The 20,608-nt window shown below is 40.3% G+C and overlaps 1 protein-coding gene across 1 annotated transcript in view; it reads right to left on the reverse strand.

Annotated features, from left to right (window-relative positions):
- Positions 1-2,004: 2,004 nt before the first annotated feature.
- Positions 2,005-20,608, reverse strand: part of LOC139729755 (mRNA (2'-O-methyladenosine-N(6)-)-methyltransferase-like) — a 41,526-nt gene continuing 22,922 nt past the window's right edge. Inside the window, exons 5-15 of the mRNA XM_071640688.1 lie at positions 19,138-19,285; positions 13,897-13,980; positions 11,821-11,920; positions 11,298-11,460; positions 10,806-10,981; positions 10,296-10,382; positions 6,977-7,161; positions 6,427-6,520; positions 5,625-5,725; positions 4,853-4,927; positions 2,005-3,259 (exon numbers count right to left, since the gene is read on the reverse strand). Of these exons, the coding sequence (XP_071496789.1) occupies positions 2,035-3,259; positions 4,853-4,927; positions 5,625-5,725; positions 6,427-6,520; positions 6,977-7,161; positions 10,296-10,382; positions 10,806-10,981; positions 11,298-11,460; positions 11,821-11,920; positions 13,897-13,980; positions 19,138-19,285 (2,438 nt within the window). The 3' untranslated portion in view covers positions 2,005-2,034. The remainder of the gene's footprint in view (positions 3,260-4,852; positions 4,928-5,624; positions 5,726-6,426; positions 6,521-6,976; positions 7,162-10,295; positions 10,383-10,805; positions 10,982-11,297; positions 11,461-11,820; positions 11,921-13,896; positions 13,981-19,137; positions 19,286-20,608) is intronic.

A 20,608-nucleotide genomic window follows, 5' to 3' on the forward strand; every position in this document is an offset into this window, starting at 1 on the left:
CTAAAAGTGAACTTTGCATTAAAACTATTCATGAATTTACTTTTTTGAGCAATTTTTGATCTGACATGCATGTACACATTTATGAACAACTTCGAAACTGTGCACCGGGTGTCGCAAATTTGGTCTCAAAAGATGCGGAGACTCAAAGGAAAAAGGTCATGAAACATCAAGGCGATTGCTTTTTGTGAAGGCAACATATCGCATGTAATGCTGAGAGGGAGCCTCCCACGTTCCCCTCCCCTGGCCTAGTTCACATTAAGAAACTATAAATAAATCTCCTTAAGTAGTTACAAGTTATGAACAAAAGAACTGTAATTTCCCCCTCCCCTTCCAACAATGCATGATTCATGGAACAAACCTTCTCTATTTTCATCAGGTAATTGTACCCGTATGCACATGATAGCCCACCACAAATCATCTAGCATCATGATTCAATTCACTCCTCATACAAACTATGCTGTAAACTTGATAAGAAATATGGAGGATTGCATGTAGCAATAGTTCCTAGAAACCATTTAGGGTAAGGTATCTACGAAGGGGGAAATATATTGAATTCAAAAGCAAACTCTGAAAGATGAAGTCAGGAAACATGGCCTCACATCCATGCAACCATCAACCTTCAGAAATCTCCTTGTCTGCAAAGGTAACTCCATCATTACAGTTATTGCAGAGAATTAAGTCTTAAGCATACTAATTCATCTCTATCTTATTTTTTTTATTTTTTTTCCTTTTTTTTTTTTTTTAAAGGATATACATATGAATTGATCATTGCATTACCACTCAGTATGAAGTCTCCTGATTTGTTTCTACATCCCATTAAATAATGAATAAATACAAATACAAATAATGCCTCCGGCACCACTTCGTGGCGGAGGCATTAAAAAAAAGTAGAAGACACTTTGTTGACCCAAATATGTATCATCATCCATTCCTCTTATGTTAACATTTCAATTTAATGAAAAAAAAACAAACTTATTCAACATGAGCTAGTAAGTACCAAATCAAAACAAAATAATCTATACAGATTTACATTACAAGAAAATTTTATTGAAAAATATGAGGCAAGACTTGTATTCTTTTTTGCAAAATACTTGCTAAAATTGATGGAAGATTGCTAAGACTTGAATTCCAACTAGAAATATCAAAGAAGGTGAAGATGATTTGATCAAGCCCCAATGGGGCCACCCTTGGATCTGCCAGGAACAAACTTGAGACAACAGTCACCACATACTTACTCAAAGAACTAAGCTTCTAGTTCTTGAGAAGATCCTTAAATGATTCATTGTTGGGGGGGGGGGGGGTAGTATTATGCCAATTTGAACAGATTAAAGTTCTATACCCTTGGGATGCTTCTTGCCAAGTTTGGCGAAAATCTGTTTTGATTTTGAAGAGGAAGCTGAAAATGTTCTTGCCAAGTTTGGTGAAAATCTGTTTTGATTTTGAAGAGGAAGCTGAAAATGTAAAAAGTTTACCTACAATGTACGACTGACATTGGACGATGATCGATCATAACAGCTAATAAGCCTAAGGCTCAGGTGAGCTAAAAATGCAGTTGTCTTGCACGACTACATAATACAGTGATCATATGTGTCAAATTCCAATCAAAACCCTCAAAAACTGAGAGTAGCTGGCCCCACAATATCTTTTTTATGATTTTTATAAATATGCTGAGGCCATGGAAACACATTTTTTGACAATCACTATAGGTGTCTTACACAACTACACACTTCATTGATCATATGCATTCTGGTATGATATTCATGAAATTCTGGTTATCATGGTGGCAACACATTACTCTATAATGACCAAAAAAGGTGTCTTGCTCATGTGCAAATGTACTGGTATAAGTGGTCACATGTACAAATTTTAGGCTAACTGCTCAAAAACTGTGGAGAAATTTGATCAACAATATTTTGCAACAGACAGAACAACAATCTGACTGGCCATCTAAGCTCACAGTAACTCCTACACACTATGAGTGGGCAAGGGGTAGAATTAAAGGAAGAGGGTACCGCTTGTGGCATATTTATAAGCTCATTTTGAATCTTTCCTTGATCTCAGAACTCTGCCACCTACAACAGTAGACTTCTGGGTCACCAACTGATTACAGCTCAAGGTACTGTCAAGTCTTTTGACTGCTTTCAGCTTCATGGCCCCCTTGGCAAGTGCCTTGGCCCCTCTCCTTACCGGACTCGTCACAACTGGCTGAGAGTCCTCATCATCATCCTTCCACTCATAGACATCGATACCTTCATCAACTTTCTCTGGACTGGCCAAGGCTGCTTTGCTGATTGGGGTCCACTTACTGCCACTCTTGCTCTCAAATTTAACAGGGCTGTTAAGGACAGGTTTGGCCTCCAGAGGCCGAATAGCCTCTGTCCAGTTGCCCGTTGTGTTGCCCGTGGTGTAGTCAGCTAGCGTCTTAGTGGGAGTGGCTTTACTCTTGGTATCCACAAACCAGTTGATGACACCGAGATTACTCGTCTTGCTGCTATCACTACTTTTCAAGGGACTGTCTGCAGATTTGGGTAATGTGTCACTGGCATCTGGACTGTAATTGAGCTTTGTTGGACTGAAGGGTTTCTCTCTCTTGAAAGGGCTTGTGTGCATGATGACGGATCCCCCATTGCCTTCACTGCTGCCACCGCTCTGACTGGAGAGCACCTTCTTCTCGGAGCTCATGTGCAAGTCTGCATTGACTGGCTTCACATGGTGAAACCAGCTCTTGCTGGCATTGTCCATGTCTTGCTTCACAGAGTGAATGATGCTTGAGTGTGTGGCCAACTGCTCCACTGCCCCAAGGGGAGAGTTTCTTTTGTGCTCTCTGTCACTAGAAGGTGGTGTGTAGTGTGACACCTCTCTGGCAGGCATGGAGGGATTGTAAGATGATGATGATGGTGATGACGATGATGATGATGATGATGGTGAGTATGAACTTTCACCATGGTTTCTACTGTGTTCGGTCCTACCATACAGTGAGGAGGAGGTGCTATACTCTTCTCTGCTATAAGACGGAGACCTCTCTGTCCTGCCACTCCCATTGTATTCCCGGTCAGACCTGGAGCGTTTCCTGGACGGTGACATCTCCCCATCTTCTGACATCCTCTTTTTCCTTGGTGTTGTGGGTGCTGACCCGGGTCTGGCTGCTTCAAGGACTGCTTGGATTCCTTCCTCAGATGGTGGCCACACCCTATTCCCTTCATCGTTCTGAAGGAAGAACATCAATGTACCATGTGCCGCTCGAATGTTCACTGCAGATCTGGATTATGGAATGCAAAGAAAAAAGAAAATGCCATGGAACAGATAATTGTAGCCTTATACCTACGCATGCAGGACCAATGTGCATAATGTCTTCTGCTGTCAAATGTCATATCTAATATATAAAATAGGAACTGTTGTGGCTCTGTGCATAAGAACACAGGGTGTCAATCACAGTGTCTTCGGTTCGAGTTCCATGGCTGCAGCAGTTGTGCCCCTAGGCCAGGCGCTCCATCCTCCGTGCATAGTCCTTGGGAGGAGCATTAATCAAGCTCTTGGTCCTGTGGTTGTCTGCTGACAAGCATCCATTGGTTCCTTAGCAGCCACATAAAACAAATGAACCTAAAAATATGACTTAAGGTGACTAAAACACTTCTGTACTGCCAAGAATTATAAACTGTCAATGTGCTGTTACCATGACGACATAATTTCCTCTACTCCTGAAAGATACATCAGCACAACTTTACATTGCTAATAATATCTGTAATAACGATGATAATAACAATAATAAGAATAAGAATAAGAATAAGAATAAGAATATGAATAAGAATAAGAATAAGAATAAGAATAAGACGACGACGACAACTTGTATTGCACCAAATCCTCTCTGTAGAGTGCTCAAGGTGCATACATACTATTATTACCCCGGTCACTGGATAGACCAACATTATTTCCAACCAGCACTGACAGTGCTCACTCTCCACTCCCTGGAAAGCATTCCAACCAGTTGCCAGCTTAGGCATGTACATGCTGATCAACTATTATTATCATCCTACTGGGTACCCATTCATACTATTAGGTAGAGAGTAGCAATGTGGACATAGTGCCTTGCAGAAGGGCAAGTGTGTCGTGCTTTGTTGGGCTTGGGCTCATAAACCTAAACCACGCTCATGTGATTTAGCAATATGCACTCTTATCCACTCGGCCAGGACACTTCCACAAATCACCACAGCTTTTTATCGATTTGGGGCCATATCTTGCTAACATGGCAATGCACTTTTGGCTACTTATGAAAAGTGGAGCAGATACATCTCCTGCAAGGGTTTTTCCTGATTTGGGGGCCATAATGTGCTGTTACCTTGGTGATATGCTTTCCTTACTCTTAAAACTTTGTCCTGCACAAGTGTGCATCAAGTTATAAAGTGCGCCAAGTTTTGTGCCGTTGTCGGGGCAAAGAACTTTCTGCTACTCTTGCAAAGTGTGTCTTGCACAACTTTACACTGAGCTTAACATGTGTGCCAAAATGTTTTTGAATTGCTCAAACATTGAAGATATTTCAATCCATAACATTTGCAACAGACCAACCAACCGCCTGACCACCTGCAAGTCCAAAAGCTGATTCCAATATACATGTACCCCCTTCAAACTTTGTTAGGCAGGGGTAATATGAATTCAATTCAATCAATACATGTTCAAACAGTAAGAATATAATAGTAAACCTCACAGAAAATCCATTTGCAAGTTTATTCATCCTCACGCAAGTTCACAAAAAACTGATATGCCACACCACATGGAACATGCACTACTACAATTTAGGTCCCTTTCTACAAAGACATGTATTGCCATGGCATGCATAACGAGAAGTATCACTCACTCAGGCATGCTGTGCTGGCCTCCACTGCGGTAGTCATGTTCATACGCTGGGATCACCTCTTGTCTCCTCTTGAATCTGTGGTAGTGTAATAAAGAATACAGTCTTACTGCAAACATCATTCCTTCTCTCTTATCCCCACAAACAAATATTCCTCGTAAACATCACATGACTAAGTCTGCGACCGGATATTTAAAAAAAAACAAAGAAAAGAAAGGAATTTTGAAATAATATGAATTTGAATAAAATCCATCAAGGCACATGGCCAGTACTGCACATGCAAATGTGATATTTTGGCAGCAGCAGAATACTGCTGCATGCAAAGTATCCTCCAGTATATGTGCACATACCAGAGGATACAACAATAACAAATACAAAGACAAAGTATCAGATTCAAAAGAAATCTTATTACTAAATACCAAACAGCATTATCACCACTTACTTCTTTACAGAGCTTGTCTAGTGGATTATTAGCCTGGCAAAACTGAAAATTATCTGGCATATCTGAAGATAACCCAGGTTAGCTTTGACGGAAAACATCTATCCTGTCTTGTCTGATGTCCCTACTTCATTCTCTGTCTGTCTGTCTCTGTCTCTCTGTCTCTTGTCTTTCTCTCTCCATGCCGGATCTCTTTTCACATATTTTCAAGGACCTCAGATTGGTGAGAATTTCAGTGCAAGAATGCATTCAATACTGACCAATGTTCCCGAATTACCATAAAATAGTGAGACAGCAAGGCTGTTCACAGGACAGTGGGGCAGTGACGAGACTTACTTGCTGCTCTCCATCATCTTGAGAGCATTGATGGGTGGATCTCTCCAGTCTGGTATGAAGACGATGAAAGAAAGAGGATCCGTTGTTCTCTCCAGCAGTTTCTATAGGGAGCACAGAGAACAAGCATGTGTCATAAACACAACACAGTATGAGCCCTTGCAGATAGAATAAATACTGTGAAGGCAACGTGAAAGAATGGCACTGAACTATCATATCTCCTAATCAGCACTCTGGATTCCAATTTGATGTCATGACTCTGCACTTTTATGGCAGGAGGTTTTATATTTCTAAACTTATATAGCAAAATATATGTAATACTGAAAATAGCAACATGTCAACCAGGTTGAAAGAGCCATCTTATGTGATGTATTAAGTATCCCCGCAAGTCTATGGACAGTACATTGCAACAGTTCTTGGAAGTATTTTGTCTATTTTGCAGCCAGAGATTGCGTAGTTCACTGCTGTAACAAAATAGATAACAAAATCAGTGAAACTGTGCATTCACGTAATGCAATTTAAACTCAAAGATATATGATATCCAAGCACTGTGTTCACAAACAACAAACAATATATCTGTACACACAAATGATCTTCCACAGCAAATGTGACAATGGACCATATTTACATGACCCACAGTTACTTCTTTACAGATTTTTGAACAATTGTTTTTGCTTCCCTGTCAGATTTTCTAGTTGCATGGACTTGAACATCAAAGATCTTTGCTACAGAAAGAGGCAATGTGACACTTTGGCAAAGCTTCTCTGTTCACAACATGGTCTTCAGTTTTTTCATGAGGACATACCTCGAAGTGAGTCACAGTTGCTTCCATCAGCTCCTCACCGAATGGTGGGTTGGCCTCGAACGAGCCACTGAAGGGAAAGAAGTCCAGGATGGGCCTGTACATATCCAAAACAAATCATAGAATTAATAGGTATTCTAAGATTTGAAATGACAAGGGGAAACACTTTGAGACATTCATAATTATTCACACAAAGATGAGAAAACAAGACATGCACACATGACAATGGCATGCACAAAATAATATCAATTTGAATGGATTACATATAGTTGTTTTGATATCTAAACTTGTTGGACTCTTAAACACATTCTAGCTTTGAACTTAAGGATATTCTCCACATCTAAAACCAGGAATACACACTTCTAGACAAAAGAAAAGAAGGAAACAGCATATCAAAAGACAGTGTAGTGTTGAAGCTGTCCTGTACTGTGTGAGTTAAGCAATACGTTTTATGTCACTACACAGAAAGTTTAAACTTAAGTTTACTTAACAAGTCTTCGATACTGAAAATTAATGGCTGATAGGTACAAAGAAAGAAAATAATTTGGATTACCCTCTGGAGCCAAAGAAGCTATCTGTATCAGCAAATGCTGAGCAGTACTGCTTGAAGTAACAGTTCAGGGGTGAGGCAAAGCACTCAAAGGTGACTCCAAAGTGGTCATGGAGGGCCTTGAAGACACCGGTAGTCAGAGCTCCCTGGAGGCCAAAGCCCTCCTGGTCTGCTATACCAAACAGGGTCTGGAAGGTGGGGCATACATAAGACAATCATGATTGGATGCTCTCTTTATCACTTTCTTTTTTTCTTTTTCCCTGTCTTCCTCTACTCATATTACTGCAACCTGATGACATATCATCTCGACTAGATTCAATGCCATATGCAATAGAATTCTGGCATTCAGGCGCGCCAGAAGCAGTTTTGGATTGGGGGGCAAACACTGGAGGGGGCTCAAGATTAGACCATGCATATGTTAAGGGCTTTTTACACTTGTAAATTTTTGCTTAGCCCCGGACCAACGGTGGGGCTAAGGGGGGGGCCTTAGCCCCACCGTTGGTACGGGACTATCCTTACCCCACTTTCTGTTTACACTCGTTTTTGCCAAAGTGGGCTAGCCCCACCGATAGTACGGTACTATCTGGCCCTGCAAAATAGCAGGGGTTAGCACCGCAATTGCGGTGCCAAGCAAGTGAGTGTAAACAGAACGAAAAAATAATCCTGGGCTAAGCGACGGAGACGAAGTCCGACCCTCACTGACCAATCAGAAACGAGGTAATCAAGTGCTGCCGGTGAGTGCGTGTACGTGTACAGTACACAGCGTAATCATGAATATTCATGTGGTTTGGAAAGTCCGGGGCTAAGAAATACGAGTGTAAAAAGGTCAGTTTTCTCCTTAGCCCCGGACAAGAGATAGTACGGGACTAATTGGCCAGTGTAAAAAGCTGAAAAAATTGGTACGGGACTAACGATAGTCCTGGGTCAGAGAAAGTCCGGGGTTAAGAAATACAAGTGTAAAAAGCCCTTTACACAATATACACATACACACACACACACACACACACACACGCACACACATCTATTATATATATATATATATATATATATATATTTAAAGTGGCGTACGGTGGGTCGAAACATGGGGGGGGGGAACCATAAAGTAATTTTGACGGTCTGTATGCTTGTGCGTGTGTGCGTGAGCAATAATGGGACTACAATACATTACGGAATGTGATACATTCAACAGCGCAGTCATAGAGGAATATTGTAAGTTTTCCTTACATGGATTATGGAATGACGGTGTGAAACGATCGACAAATTATATACTGTCAGCAACATACGGTGAATGGCATAACAATAAAATGCGAGCGAGCTTGAAAATTTTGATATTCTACAGTTCCAAAACTGGAGTTTTAATTGTAGCTACATATTTCGCTTTGAAATAAATGGGGGCGCATCGGGCGCAACTGCTGGCAATTATTGGCAGCAACATTAGGAGTATGGCATAACGATTCAATGCGAGAGAGCGAAGCGAGCAGGCTTGAAAATTTTTGACATTCTACAGTCCCCAAACTGGGGTTTGTAGCTTTATCTTTCACTTTGTAAATTAATGGGGCGGCGCATCGGGCGCAACTGCTGGCAATTACTGGCAGCAACGTTAGGAGAATGGCATAACGATTCAATGCGAGCGAGCAAAGCGAGCGAGCTTGAGAATTTTGACATTTTACAGTATAAAACTCCCGTCTGTAGCTATATCTTTCGCTTGGGAAATTAAGGGGGGGCATCGGACGCAACTGCTGGCAATTACTGGCAGCAACATTAGGAGAGTGGCATAACGATTCAATGCGAGCGAGCGAAGCGAGCGAGCTTGAAAACTTTGACATTTTACACTCCCAAAACTCCCGTTTGTAGCTATATTTATCTTTCGCTTTGGAAATTAAGGGGTGGGGGCATCGGGCGCAACTACTGGCAATTACTGTCAGCAACATTAGGAGAATGGCATAACGATTCAATGCGAGTGAGCGAAGCGAGCGAGCTTGAAAATTTTGACATTCTAGAGTCCAACAACTGCCGTCGTAGCTATGTTTTTTGCGTTAGAAATTAAGGGGGAGGTGCACCGGCTCAACTGCTGGATGCGAGCGAGCGAAGCGAGCGAGCTTGAAAATTTTGACATTTTACAGTCCAAAAGCTGCCGTTTGTAGCCATATTTTTTCCCTTTTATTCATATATATACATATTTATTGTATTTTCTTTGTTTATTCATTTATTTTTATTATCATTATTATTATTTTTTTTTTTTTGGGGGGGGGGGCTTTTTGGGGGGGCAAAAATGCGTTTTGCCCCCCACTTTTTGGATTGGGGGGGCGGCTGCCCCCCCCCACTTCCGGCGCCTATGCTGGCATTCATTGGCTGGTATCTTTTAGAGTAGAATACTTGCAAGCACAAGTGGTCTCTTGTTTATCTCATATCACTGCTTCTGAAGTTAACTACAGATATCAATGAAGGTAATTAATACCTCTGCCAAACATACAGATTCTCTTGAAAAATATGTCTTGCACACCTTTAAATCACAATCACATGTGCCAAATTTCTTTTGAATCTTTGAAGGTTTCTGTGGCAGTAAAACATTGGGTGGTAGAAGGCTTCATGGTGCACCACATACATGTATTCTTTCTTGGGTATGTATGTCGCCCTGAAAAGGGCCTACCCACTCCCAACATTTTGGCAAGCATGTTCTTGCCATTCTATAATTGTTTATAAAATGCAAAGAATTCCAATCTGCACGGCTTTCTCCTGACTTTTGGAATCAAAATATTTAAGTACAATTCCATGCCTGTTCAAAAACTGTGACGGAAAATCAAATATTACTTCAAGATTCTGTTCCTTCAGATCAAATATAGGAAGATATTAACCCGTTGAGGACGAGTCCTGAGTATACTCGGGCAAGCGTCTATGGGAAATGCATGTTGTAGCAATAATCAAACCATCCTCAACATGTTAAATAGCACGGACCTCCGGCTCCCGCATCATCTCTTTTCAAAAATACAGACAAGAAAATACCTTCTTTTTTTATTTGGTCTACTAGCAGTCACTATGGGCCAAATTTTCAGTTAATTGCTCAAAAAATGGAGTAGTTCTACCCACAAGATTTTGCAACTAACAAACTGACTGACTGACTGACTGACTGACAGATAACTCAGCCACCTGATCTCAGAGTGATTCCTATAATATACCTCCTTACACATTATGTGTGGACAGGGGTATAATTAGTCTAGGATCAATAGCCACTAGACACTGTGAATGATATGACACTGTAACAGACACATGACGATGGCATGATACGCCGAGATGTAAAGAATAAAAAAGTTTTCACACATACCTGGTACCTCCGGAGCAAACACCACACTCGTGGCAAGAAATTGTGTCTTGTTGGGTCATCACGGCAGTAAAACTGGTACAATGCATCCTGCACAGACAGAAGGAAATTGTACACTATCTTAGCCACTGCAAATTGAGAAACTTGACACTGCATACGCAACTCTTATCTTACACTCTATAAAAAATTGGACAATGCATGAAGGTTATGATGACTTTTATTTGTTGACATTTATCTTTTCTAACACTGAAATCTTGATACCATTTTAAAAATTAGAATCTAAAAACAGAACCATTGTATCTTTGACGGGTTCAGATAAGCTGCAGTCATGCTGGCAAAACTTGAAGATGCTTAACTTTGCAAAAATTTTGCTGTCAGATATGCAAATTTATCAGATTTGGTTTCTTAATTGTGTGCATGTGTACATATTGGATTGACCATTTAAGTGCATGTGTAACAGGCACTGAAAGTTGTCAAATCCTAGAGTCTCTACAAGTCCAAGGGTTTACTGACCAACTTCATTATATGCTGCGTGTTGATCTTCATCATCTCTCCCTTGTATCTGAGGCACGTCACTGTTCCCTCTTCATGCAAGTCAACTGATGGGAGTCGAGGTGTAGGCACAGCCATCTGAATGTTATAGCAACGCATCTTGCGGTCGGAAGGAGGTCTTGTGAAGGGTGGTGGCTCTGCGAACAAAGATTAATAGGAATCTTTTGAAATGAGCTTTTCTTAGGTCACCCATAAAAAGAAAAATGATTGTAATATATTCAGTTTAGGAGTAAAAGGGCATTAACTATGTACAGCTCTTAATGAGTTTATGACCTTCTGCCCTTCAACTGATAAAATGCCTGAGAACATGACACATTTCTTGCCATCTGGACTTTTAAGACAATGGCTTTAAAGTGTGTGATATTGGCAAGAGGTAGAACAAACTTACATCAAAAACTGATAAGAGTCAGTCACATTAAGCAAGGCTGGGTCACTCCCTTTGCCTCACTGTACCTTCTATTTGGTGCTCCTTCAGCAGTTCCCAGTGCTTCTGCTGCAGTTTGCGGCATGCCTCACAGGAAAAGTTGTACATCTTGGTGCAGATGTTCTCAATGGATGACCTTGCCGCCTCACACAGATGCGGTCCACACTGCTCTTTGAGGTGTGTCAACCGTTTCTGGGAGGGAAGGTAAAATGACCTAGGGGTGAGCAATGAATCTTCATGCCTTTAATTTGCTCACATGCCCATACTCAAATAACAACTGACTCACTTAAAATATCTTTTATAACAAACTCTCGAACCTTTGGGCACTGGGACATGATTCCTGAGTATTTAAACAAACATGGTCATGCTTGGATGTTCAATTCCTATCCTCCCCATCTTATACCGGCCACTCAATTCAACAGCTCAATCAAAACTACAGCTGGAAAAGACAGGGCTCAGTGCAATGAACGCTGCATACGTACAGATGTAGACAGGCGATTTGAAAAAAAAAATGTTTTCCACTTTTCCTCATCAGGCATCACAGTCACTCACCATGCACTCATCTATGCTGCAGGTAGGTTGTGTGCGCAGCCACTGGAACGTGTCCTCCGCATTCCACTTCACCAGCTTCCTGCTTTCTGAGGAGGCATTCCTGATTATACATTAGAAAGAATCATCAGACCAGAAAATAATTGCAGCATGGACTGCTGTTCAGTGAAATGTAACAATCTATAAAACTTTCTACAACTCTGCTGTAAGTGTTCTGTAAACGCTGCATATTTCAGCGCTTGTTTGCTTTTATAAATTTCCAGAGTTGACCGATATTCGCTAAATTAACAACACAACTTACTGATATATTGCCTCCTGTAACACTAATAAATTTCTTATTCCATCACTGTGGTTCTCCAATGTGAATTCAGCCACTCCAGTTGTCTTAGAAGCCGCAATTTGCGAAATACGGTCAAACTTGTCTAAGCGACCAACTGTCTATAGCGGCTACCTGCCATATACAACCACTAAAAACAATTTCTTCTGAGACAAAAAGGATGTTAGAGAAACTGTCTATAGCGGCCATCTGTCTATAATAGCCCCTTTTTTTTTTAATCTCACGTGGCTGCTATAGACAGGTTTAAATGTACTACATTCATGAAAAAGGAGTATATAGTAATATCTTGACAGTGGGCCTGCTTTTCCTGCAAAGATCTAGAATATCTGGCTTTTATCCTATCTTTAGGCATACTCTTTGACAGAGCTCCATCTCCCTGAAATTGAAAACAATTTCTGGGTTACTTCCTGAGGCATATTCAAAACAATGATTAGTCTGCAACATAACATTCATGGCATAAAAACAAAAAAACTAGAAATGTCACTACGGCGACTGGTATGCCTCCGCCATAATGCATGATTCTCCTACAACCGTAATAGGTCTATAGTACATGTGGACAATGTGTGAAATACATTTTCAAAAAATTGGCAAAATATCAAAATGACAAGTTTGTCACAAATGTGTTGATTGTTCACCTTCCTTGACCTAGGTTTAATTGGATGAATAGGAGAGCATGTATTTGGAGATTTAAGGACTTTAACTTGACTTTGACCCATTCATAAGTTAATGCATTGAGTAATATTCAAGGTATGGAGAAAAAGTGCAATTTCTGTATTGAAAAGTACATTGTTACCATTTTCATCTTGACCTTAAAATTCATAGGATAATCACTGTCAGGCAGAACATGCATAAATATGTGGAAAGTTTCAAGATAACTTGAGCCACTTCGGAGATATGGAGGAAAAAGTTAGTTCAGCACTTTCCCTTGATCTTTGACCTTTTGACCTTTGTAGTAAAAGAAAAAAAGAAAAAAAAAGTTTCCAGAGAATCTCTATTAGGTTATACATGCATACACCTAGTGTTGACAAAAAAAATAATCCTGCTGGCATTGCATAAATATGAGGGAAATAGTAAAATTTTGAAGTGTTGCCCTTGACCTCCGACCCCTGACCTTTGACCCATGAACCCTAAATTCTCTAGATAATCACTGCCAGTCAGTACATATACATATACTATGTTCCATGGAGATACCTTGAACAATTTCCAAGTTACGGAGAGAAAAGTGAAGTTTTAATATTTCTACTTGACCTTTTGACCTTTGACCTCATGACCCCAAATTTTCACTAGAGAATCTTCATTGGGTAATACATACACTAAGTTTCAAGAAAATATCTTCAGGCATTCCATAGCTGTGGTGGAAATAGTGAAATTTCACGTATTTGACCTTGACCTTTTGACCTTTGACCTTGAGCATGTGCACCCAAACGTTGATAGGCACAACTTCACCCCCTAATACACATACATGCCAAGTTTCATTAGGATACCTCAAAAGGTTTTTTAGTTACGCTGTCCACAAAATTCATTACGGACGGACGGAAGGACGGACGGAAGGACGGACGGAAGGACGGACGGAAGGACGGACGGACGGACAACCCGAAAACATAATGCCTCCAGCACCACTTCGTGGCGGAGGCATAAAAATACATAGTAATAAAAGCTTCCCTTATTACACTAGCACATAACAATCAGTCATTCTGCAAAATAAAATTCTTAATTTTTCATGTATTTCTTCACATATTTACCTTGACTGTATCATGGACTTGGCAGCCTCAGCGTAACTGGAGAGAAGTTTTCTTGCTGCTGAATGGAGGTTTGGTCGGTAAAGCCTTAGTAAAAAGTAAATAGAAAAACAAACATTAGACCACTGAAAACATTTACTCATTTTGCATATCTTGCATACAAGTCATCATGGTTGCAAGGTGCTGTTCATGCATGCCTTGTCATCTTCTATTCTATTTCTAATTTCTTCTTTCTTTCTTTTTAAAGGCATTCCTGTATTCTGCTCCACAATTTTGTTATTCAATTACATGACTTAAATACTGTAAAAGTGGAAATTTTCGCGCATTTCGCGCAACCAGAAACTAGCGCGAAAATAAAAGCACGCGAATATTTTTGCTTGCCATATGTTCTTGTGCGTGATGTCTCGATTCCGCGGAATTAAAAACACGCGAAAGTCTTCTAACCCGGCTGAGCGCAAAAAATTATTCGCGCGAAAATATCCACTTTTACAGTAGTGTTTATGACTGAACCTTTCACGTTTTGTATTCCTCGGACCTGACCCTGTAAAATATGAACCAAGCCAAGTGCATATGACTGAACACTTTCTAGTTTTTGATTACCCCATATCGGGCCACCTGCGGGATATTCCGTAATTCGTCCGAATGCCCCAGAGGCCACATACGAAATATCCCACAGTGAATGAAATGACATATGAACGACGTCATTCCAAAGTTCTTTCACCTTCTAACCTTTGACAACATATCCCAGAATGTTTTGCTACACTGTGTGCAATAATTCAAGAAGATTTTGTGAGTCGAATGCCAACAATATCGTAAAAATCATAGAAAAAAATGTGTTTACACGGAATAACGGGATGTAACCACGAAGCGTCAGTTGGTGCTATCTACAGCTGTACAGATTGCTCGATTTTGGATTTTCTGCTGCAGTTTTTGTGGAGGTTTGGACACTTGCCGGGCGATGACATGACTGTGATAATAGTCCCACATGTACATCCACATGTATGTATGACAATTGTATAATTCAATTGAAACTGAAATGCTGTACAATCGTGACGACTTTTGCTTCAACAAACTGATTATTCACACATTATACAATCGATTTCCTGTGCACTCGCAACGGCTTCATCATCGTCATCATAAACATAAACATAAACCGACAAATATTGTATCAATGGTCATGATATTCATATGTCCAAAAAGCTGACAATCTGATCATATCATTTCCGGTACTGGATGTGTAAAATTACAACATTTGCTATTTTTAATCCATTAATGAAAGCAAACACAGACTAGAAATGTCGCTATGGCGACTGGTATGCCTCCGCCATAATGCATGATTCTCGCCATAGGTGTATAGTACAATGTCTTCACAATGTGTGATGACAGTTTCACATAACTGGCAAAATACTGAAATGACAGGTTTGTCAGAAATGTCTTGAATGTTCATTTTCCTTGAACTAGGTTTGCTATAATTGTCTAAGAGTGCAGGCACATGTATTTGGGGAATTGTGGATTTTTACTTGACTTTTGACTGACCCTTTTAAAAGTTTATGCAATGAGTAATTTTCAAGGTATGAAGAAAAACTGTAATTACAGTACAAAATATAATTTTTTTTTTTTTTTTGCACTTCAGCCTGGCCTTTGACTCTTAACCTTTGACATTTTGGCAGGAAATTTCCCAGAGAATCTCCATTAGGTAATACATGTATATACTAAGTTTCAAAAATAATCCTGCAAGCATTGCATATACTAGTATATGAGGGAAATTTTGAGGAGTTAACCTTGACCCCTGACTCCTAATTTCCTACGATAATACCTGCCAGTCAGTACATGCGTATGTACCAAGTTCCATGAAGATACATTGAACCATTTCACCTGACCTTTGACCTTTGGACTTTTGACCTTGTGACATGAAACTCTCTCTGGAGAATCTTTAGGCAGTAGTACATGTCTACACTAGGTTTCAAGAAAATACCTTCGGGCATTACGTAGATATGGGGGAAATAGCAACATTTTTAGCATTTGACCTTGACCTTTGACCTCTTTCCAATTTCACTACAAAACTACTCAACTAATTGCCCCACCATACGTCATCCTTGGACCATGTTTGGTGAAAGTTGCTTCATCCAGGTTTGAGTTATCACGTAAACAGATAAATTTAGGATTTGACCTTGATCTTTGACCTTTGACCTCTGTGCAATTTCATGATTTGACCTTGACCTTTGGCCTTTGGCCTTTTAGCCGATTTCACCCAAAATCTAATCAAGTAATTGCCCCATCATACTTTATACTCGGACCAAGTCTGGTAAAATTCCAGTCAATATTACTCAAGTTATCGCGTAAACAAATGCGGACGGACATACGGACGTACGTACGGACGGACGGACAACCCGAAAACATAATGCCTCCGGTACCACTTCGTGGCGGAGGCATAAAAATGATTTCATAACTTTTGGATTACTGCACTTCACTTCTGCTGAGTACTATGACTGCACTGTGCATTGAATGGCAGCATATTATATACCATTTTAAAGGGAATTTTATTCTCTTTCAAATGACATATAACTAGTCTGTGTTTTGTTCATTGCTTGCTAAGAGCGATTGTTTGGAGAGTTGTCTGCCTGTCGGCGTGTGTGTGCAAACGGTGCTGGGCCACTGTGGTGTTTGTTTACACAAGTGCGTTGACCCAATATGGGTTAAGACTATTGTATGTACTGAATCCAAACTAAAAAGAGTACCAGTAATATTACAAAATAAACCAAGAGATCCACAGTTCTAGTGCTCACCTGAGCTCTGCATTTTGCCTTTATGGCACTCTATCTGAGGCAAACTATTTATTGGGCATTTTTAAAGATTCCTTAATTTGGTGGGGGGAAGGATGGTGCCCATTTGAGTAACTTAAGATCCTATCCCCCTAGGAATGCTACCTCCCACGTTTGGTGAAAATCTGTCATGGAGTTTTGAAAAAAGAGATGAAAAAATGGAAAAAAAAAATGCATGATGAACAATGAGTAAATTGCAATAGCTCAGGGCGGTGAGTTGGCTCAGTCAGTTGCGCGTCTCCCTCACGATCACGCGGCCCTGGTTTGAACCCGAGTCTGGACTGAGTAATGTTGTGTGTAAACATACCGTCCCCTCTAGCAAGAGGCAAAACACTCTGTCCCTCGGATAGGACATAAAATGGAGGTCCCGTGTATGAGAGAGTCACAGCTCATGCACGTAAAAGATCCCGCTTCATTCATTCATCGCAAAGAGCAGGGTGTCTAACCCGGTGAAGTGGTCCCACCCCACATCCAACTGGACCCCATGGAAGACTAGCTTAGTGTAGGTGAATATGGGCTATCCAGCCATCTTCACAGAAGGAAAATGAACAACAACAACATCTGATCCTTAAGCTCAGGTGAGCTGAAAAGTTACACATCACTGAAAAACAAAATGTTTTCCAAGGCGCTAATACCTTGTCGTCTCTGAATAATGGGGCACACAAGGCTTACACTGTGACACATAAAGAGTTAAAGATACTTAATTTGGGGGCTTCAGGGCCTCTCCAGAGAGACCCAGGGGAGGGGGCATGATGGTCCTTTACAGAAAATGAGATTCTATCACCATAGGGATGTTGTTACCTGTCAAGTTGGGTGAAACTCTGTCATGAGGTTTTCAAGAAGTTGGAAATGTAAACTAGAAATGTCGCTATGGCGACTGATGCCTCCGCCATAATGCATGATTCTCCCAATAGGTGCATGGTACAATGTCTTCACAATGTGTGATGACAGTTTCACATAACTGGCAAAATACTAAAATTACAGGTTTGTCAGAAATATCTTGAATGTTCACTTTCCTTGAACTAGGTTTGCTATAATTGTCTAAGAGTGCAGGTACATGCATTTGGGGAATTGAGGATTTTTACTTGGCTTCTGACCGGCCCTTGTATAAGTTTATGCATTGAGTAATTTTCAAGGTATGAAGAAAGAGTGTAATTATAGTGTAAAATAATTTTTTTTTTTGCATTAAAACCTGGCCTTTGACCCTGAACCTTTGACCTTTGACCTTCCAGCTGGAAATTTCCAGGAGAATCTCCATTAGGTAATACATGTACATATAAAGTTTTAAAAATAATAATGCAAGCATTGCATATACTAGTATATGAGTGAACTAGTAAAAGTTTGAGGAGTTGACCTTGACCTTTGACCCCCTGACTATTGACCCATGACCCCTACATTCCCTATATTCCCTACATAATCCCTGCCAGTCAGGAAATGTGTATGTACCAAGTTCCATGAAGATACATTAAACCATTTGCGAGAAAAGTGATATTGTAACATTTTCATCTAACCTTTGACCTTATGACATGAAACTCTCTCTGGAGAATCTTTATGCAGTAGTACATGTCTACACTAAGTTCCAAGAAAATACCTTCGGGCACTGCATGGATATGGGGGAAAAAGCAACATTTTCAGCATTTCACCTAGACCTTTCGACCTTTGACCTCTTGCCAACGTCACTAAAATCTACTCAACTAATTGCCCCATCATCCACCATCCTTGGACCAAGTTTGGTGAAAGCTGCTTCATCCAGTTTTGAGTTATCACGTAAACAGATAAATTTTAGGATTTGACCTTGTTCTTTAACCTTTGACCTCTGTCCAATTTCACTAAAAAACTAATGAAGTAATTGTCCCTTCATACATCATTCTCAGACAAAGTTTGGTGAAGTTTGCTTGATCCAGTCTTGAGTTACCGCGTAAACGGATAAAATTTCATGATTTGACCTTGACCTTTGGCTGATTTCACCCAAAATCTAATTAAGTAATTGCCCTATCAAACTTTATACTTGGACCAAGTTTGGTAAAATTCCAGTCAATATTACTCAAGTTATTGTGTAAACGAATGCGGACGGACATACGGACGGACGGACGGACAACCCGAAAACATAATGCCTCCGGCACCACTTCGTGGCAGAGGCATAAAAAGTTTACGCACAACAGACATTGGATGCCATATGAATTATCATAATGACTCGCTTGATCACCTGGCTCCGGTGAGTGAACAACGACTGTAATAACATCAAAGACCTTCAAATTACATATCTGTCATTGTTCAATATTAGAAAAACACACACAATTTGAGAGCAAAAAGCTCAAGTTTTCATAAAAATGGCACGTTTCTTTTAATATGAATATCATCGGGTTTTGATGAGGGTAACCTAACTGATAAAGGGCAAATAATAAAATACAATTTTGCTCACCTGATGGGAATGTCACTCATGATTTCTCTCATCATGGAAGGTGAAACAGCATGTTCACACTGGCTGGGAAGCATGGGGTCTTTGCCTTTGTCTACTACCATTCTCTCCAGTAACCAGCGATTGAAGGACTCGTTTGGGGCACTGATGTCTGTGGGTAAGCAACAAAATGGAGATGGAATAGGCGAAAAGCGAGTCTTGCCAAACACAAAGATTTTTTATATAATGTTGCACAATCAAATATTGACCTTATTATGTCAATAATCACTCATGCTTTTCATTGCCTTTTCAGAATTTTAGGTGATATGTCAATGGAAAACAACGCATAAACAAACTGGAAATGTCACTATGATGACTGGTATATCCTCACCATATTGCATGGTTCTCCTAAATGGAGTAGCGTTATGTCTCGACATGTGAGACGCCAGTTTCACATAATTGGTAAAATTGAACTAACATGTCTGTCACAAATGTGTTGGGTGTTTTATCCTTTCCTTGAACTAGGATTCATTTGGATGGATGCAGTGGCGTATCTAGGGGGGGGGCAAGGGGGGCACGTGCCCCGGGCGCCACTCCTTAGGGGCGCAAAAAACGAAAAAAAAAAAGAAAAAGAAAAAGAAAAAAAAAACGAAGAAGAAAAAAGAAAAAAAGAAAAGAAGAAGAAGAAGAAAAAAACTCGCCCGGAAAGGGGGGGGGGGGGGGGGGGGAAGGGAGAATGTGGGGGGGGGGGCAGAAAACCAAATCAAACAAGATAAAAACAAAACATGATGACGACGCGGACAAAATGACAATGTTTATTGTGTTCACACAAGAATTCCATGTTCTGTCAGCTGAAATACAAAAATTTTCGGCTCGCTCGCTGCGTTCGCTCGCCAAAATTTAAAGAAGGTAAGAAAAAAACGTGATGATGACGCGGACAAAATGACAATGTCTATTGTGTTCACACATGTCATTTTATATTTAGCAAGCAAAATGTTTCACGGAGCAGCGGCTGAAATTTCTTTCGTTCTGAAGCGATCGCCAATTAGATCAAAAGAATGCACCAACGGTTTCGAACATACGGGGGGGGGCGCAAAAAAATCAAGTAAGATAAGAACAAAACGTAATGATGGCGAGGAAAAAGGCAAATTTCGGCTCACTCGCTCGTACAATTTATAGTATTTTTTATCAAGTCCACAGTTTGTTGGTATAAATCGTTATCTATAAGGCCGTCACTATTATCTTGATTAGGATTGTAAGATGAAATAAGCAAAAAATGACAAGAATTCAATGTTTTGTAAGCTGAAATACAAAAATTTTCGGCTCGCTCGCTGCGCTCGCGCGCCAAAATTTATCAAAAAGAAAAGAAAAAAGAAAAGAAGAAGATAAGAACAAAACGTAACGATGACGCGCACAAAATGACAATGTCTATTGTGTTCACACATGTCATTTTATATCAAGCAGGAAAAATGTTACACGGAGCAGCGGCTGCAAT

Source organism: Diadema antillarum, unplaced genomic scaffold (genome assembly GCF_040938485.1).
Source record: "Diadema antillarum isolate AM-2024a unplaced genomic scaffold, OU_Dant_1.0 seq00000263_RagTag, whole genome shotgun sequence".
Lineage (NCBI taxonomy): Eukaryota > Metazoa > Echinodermata > Echinoidea > Diadematoida > Diadematidae > Diadema > Diadema antillarum.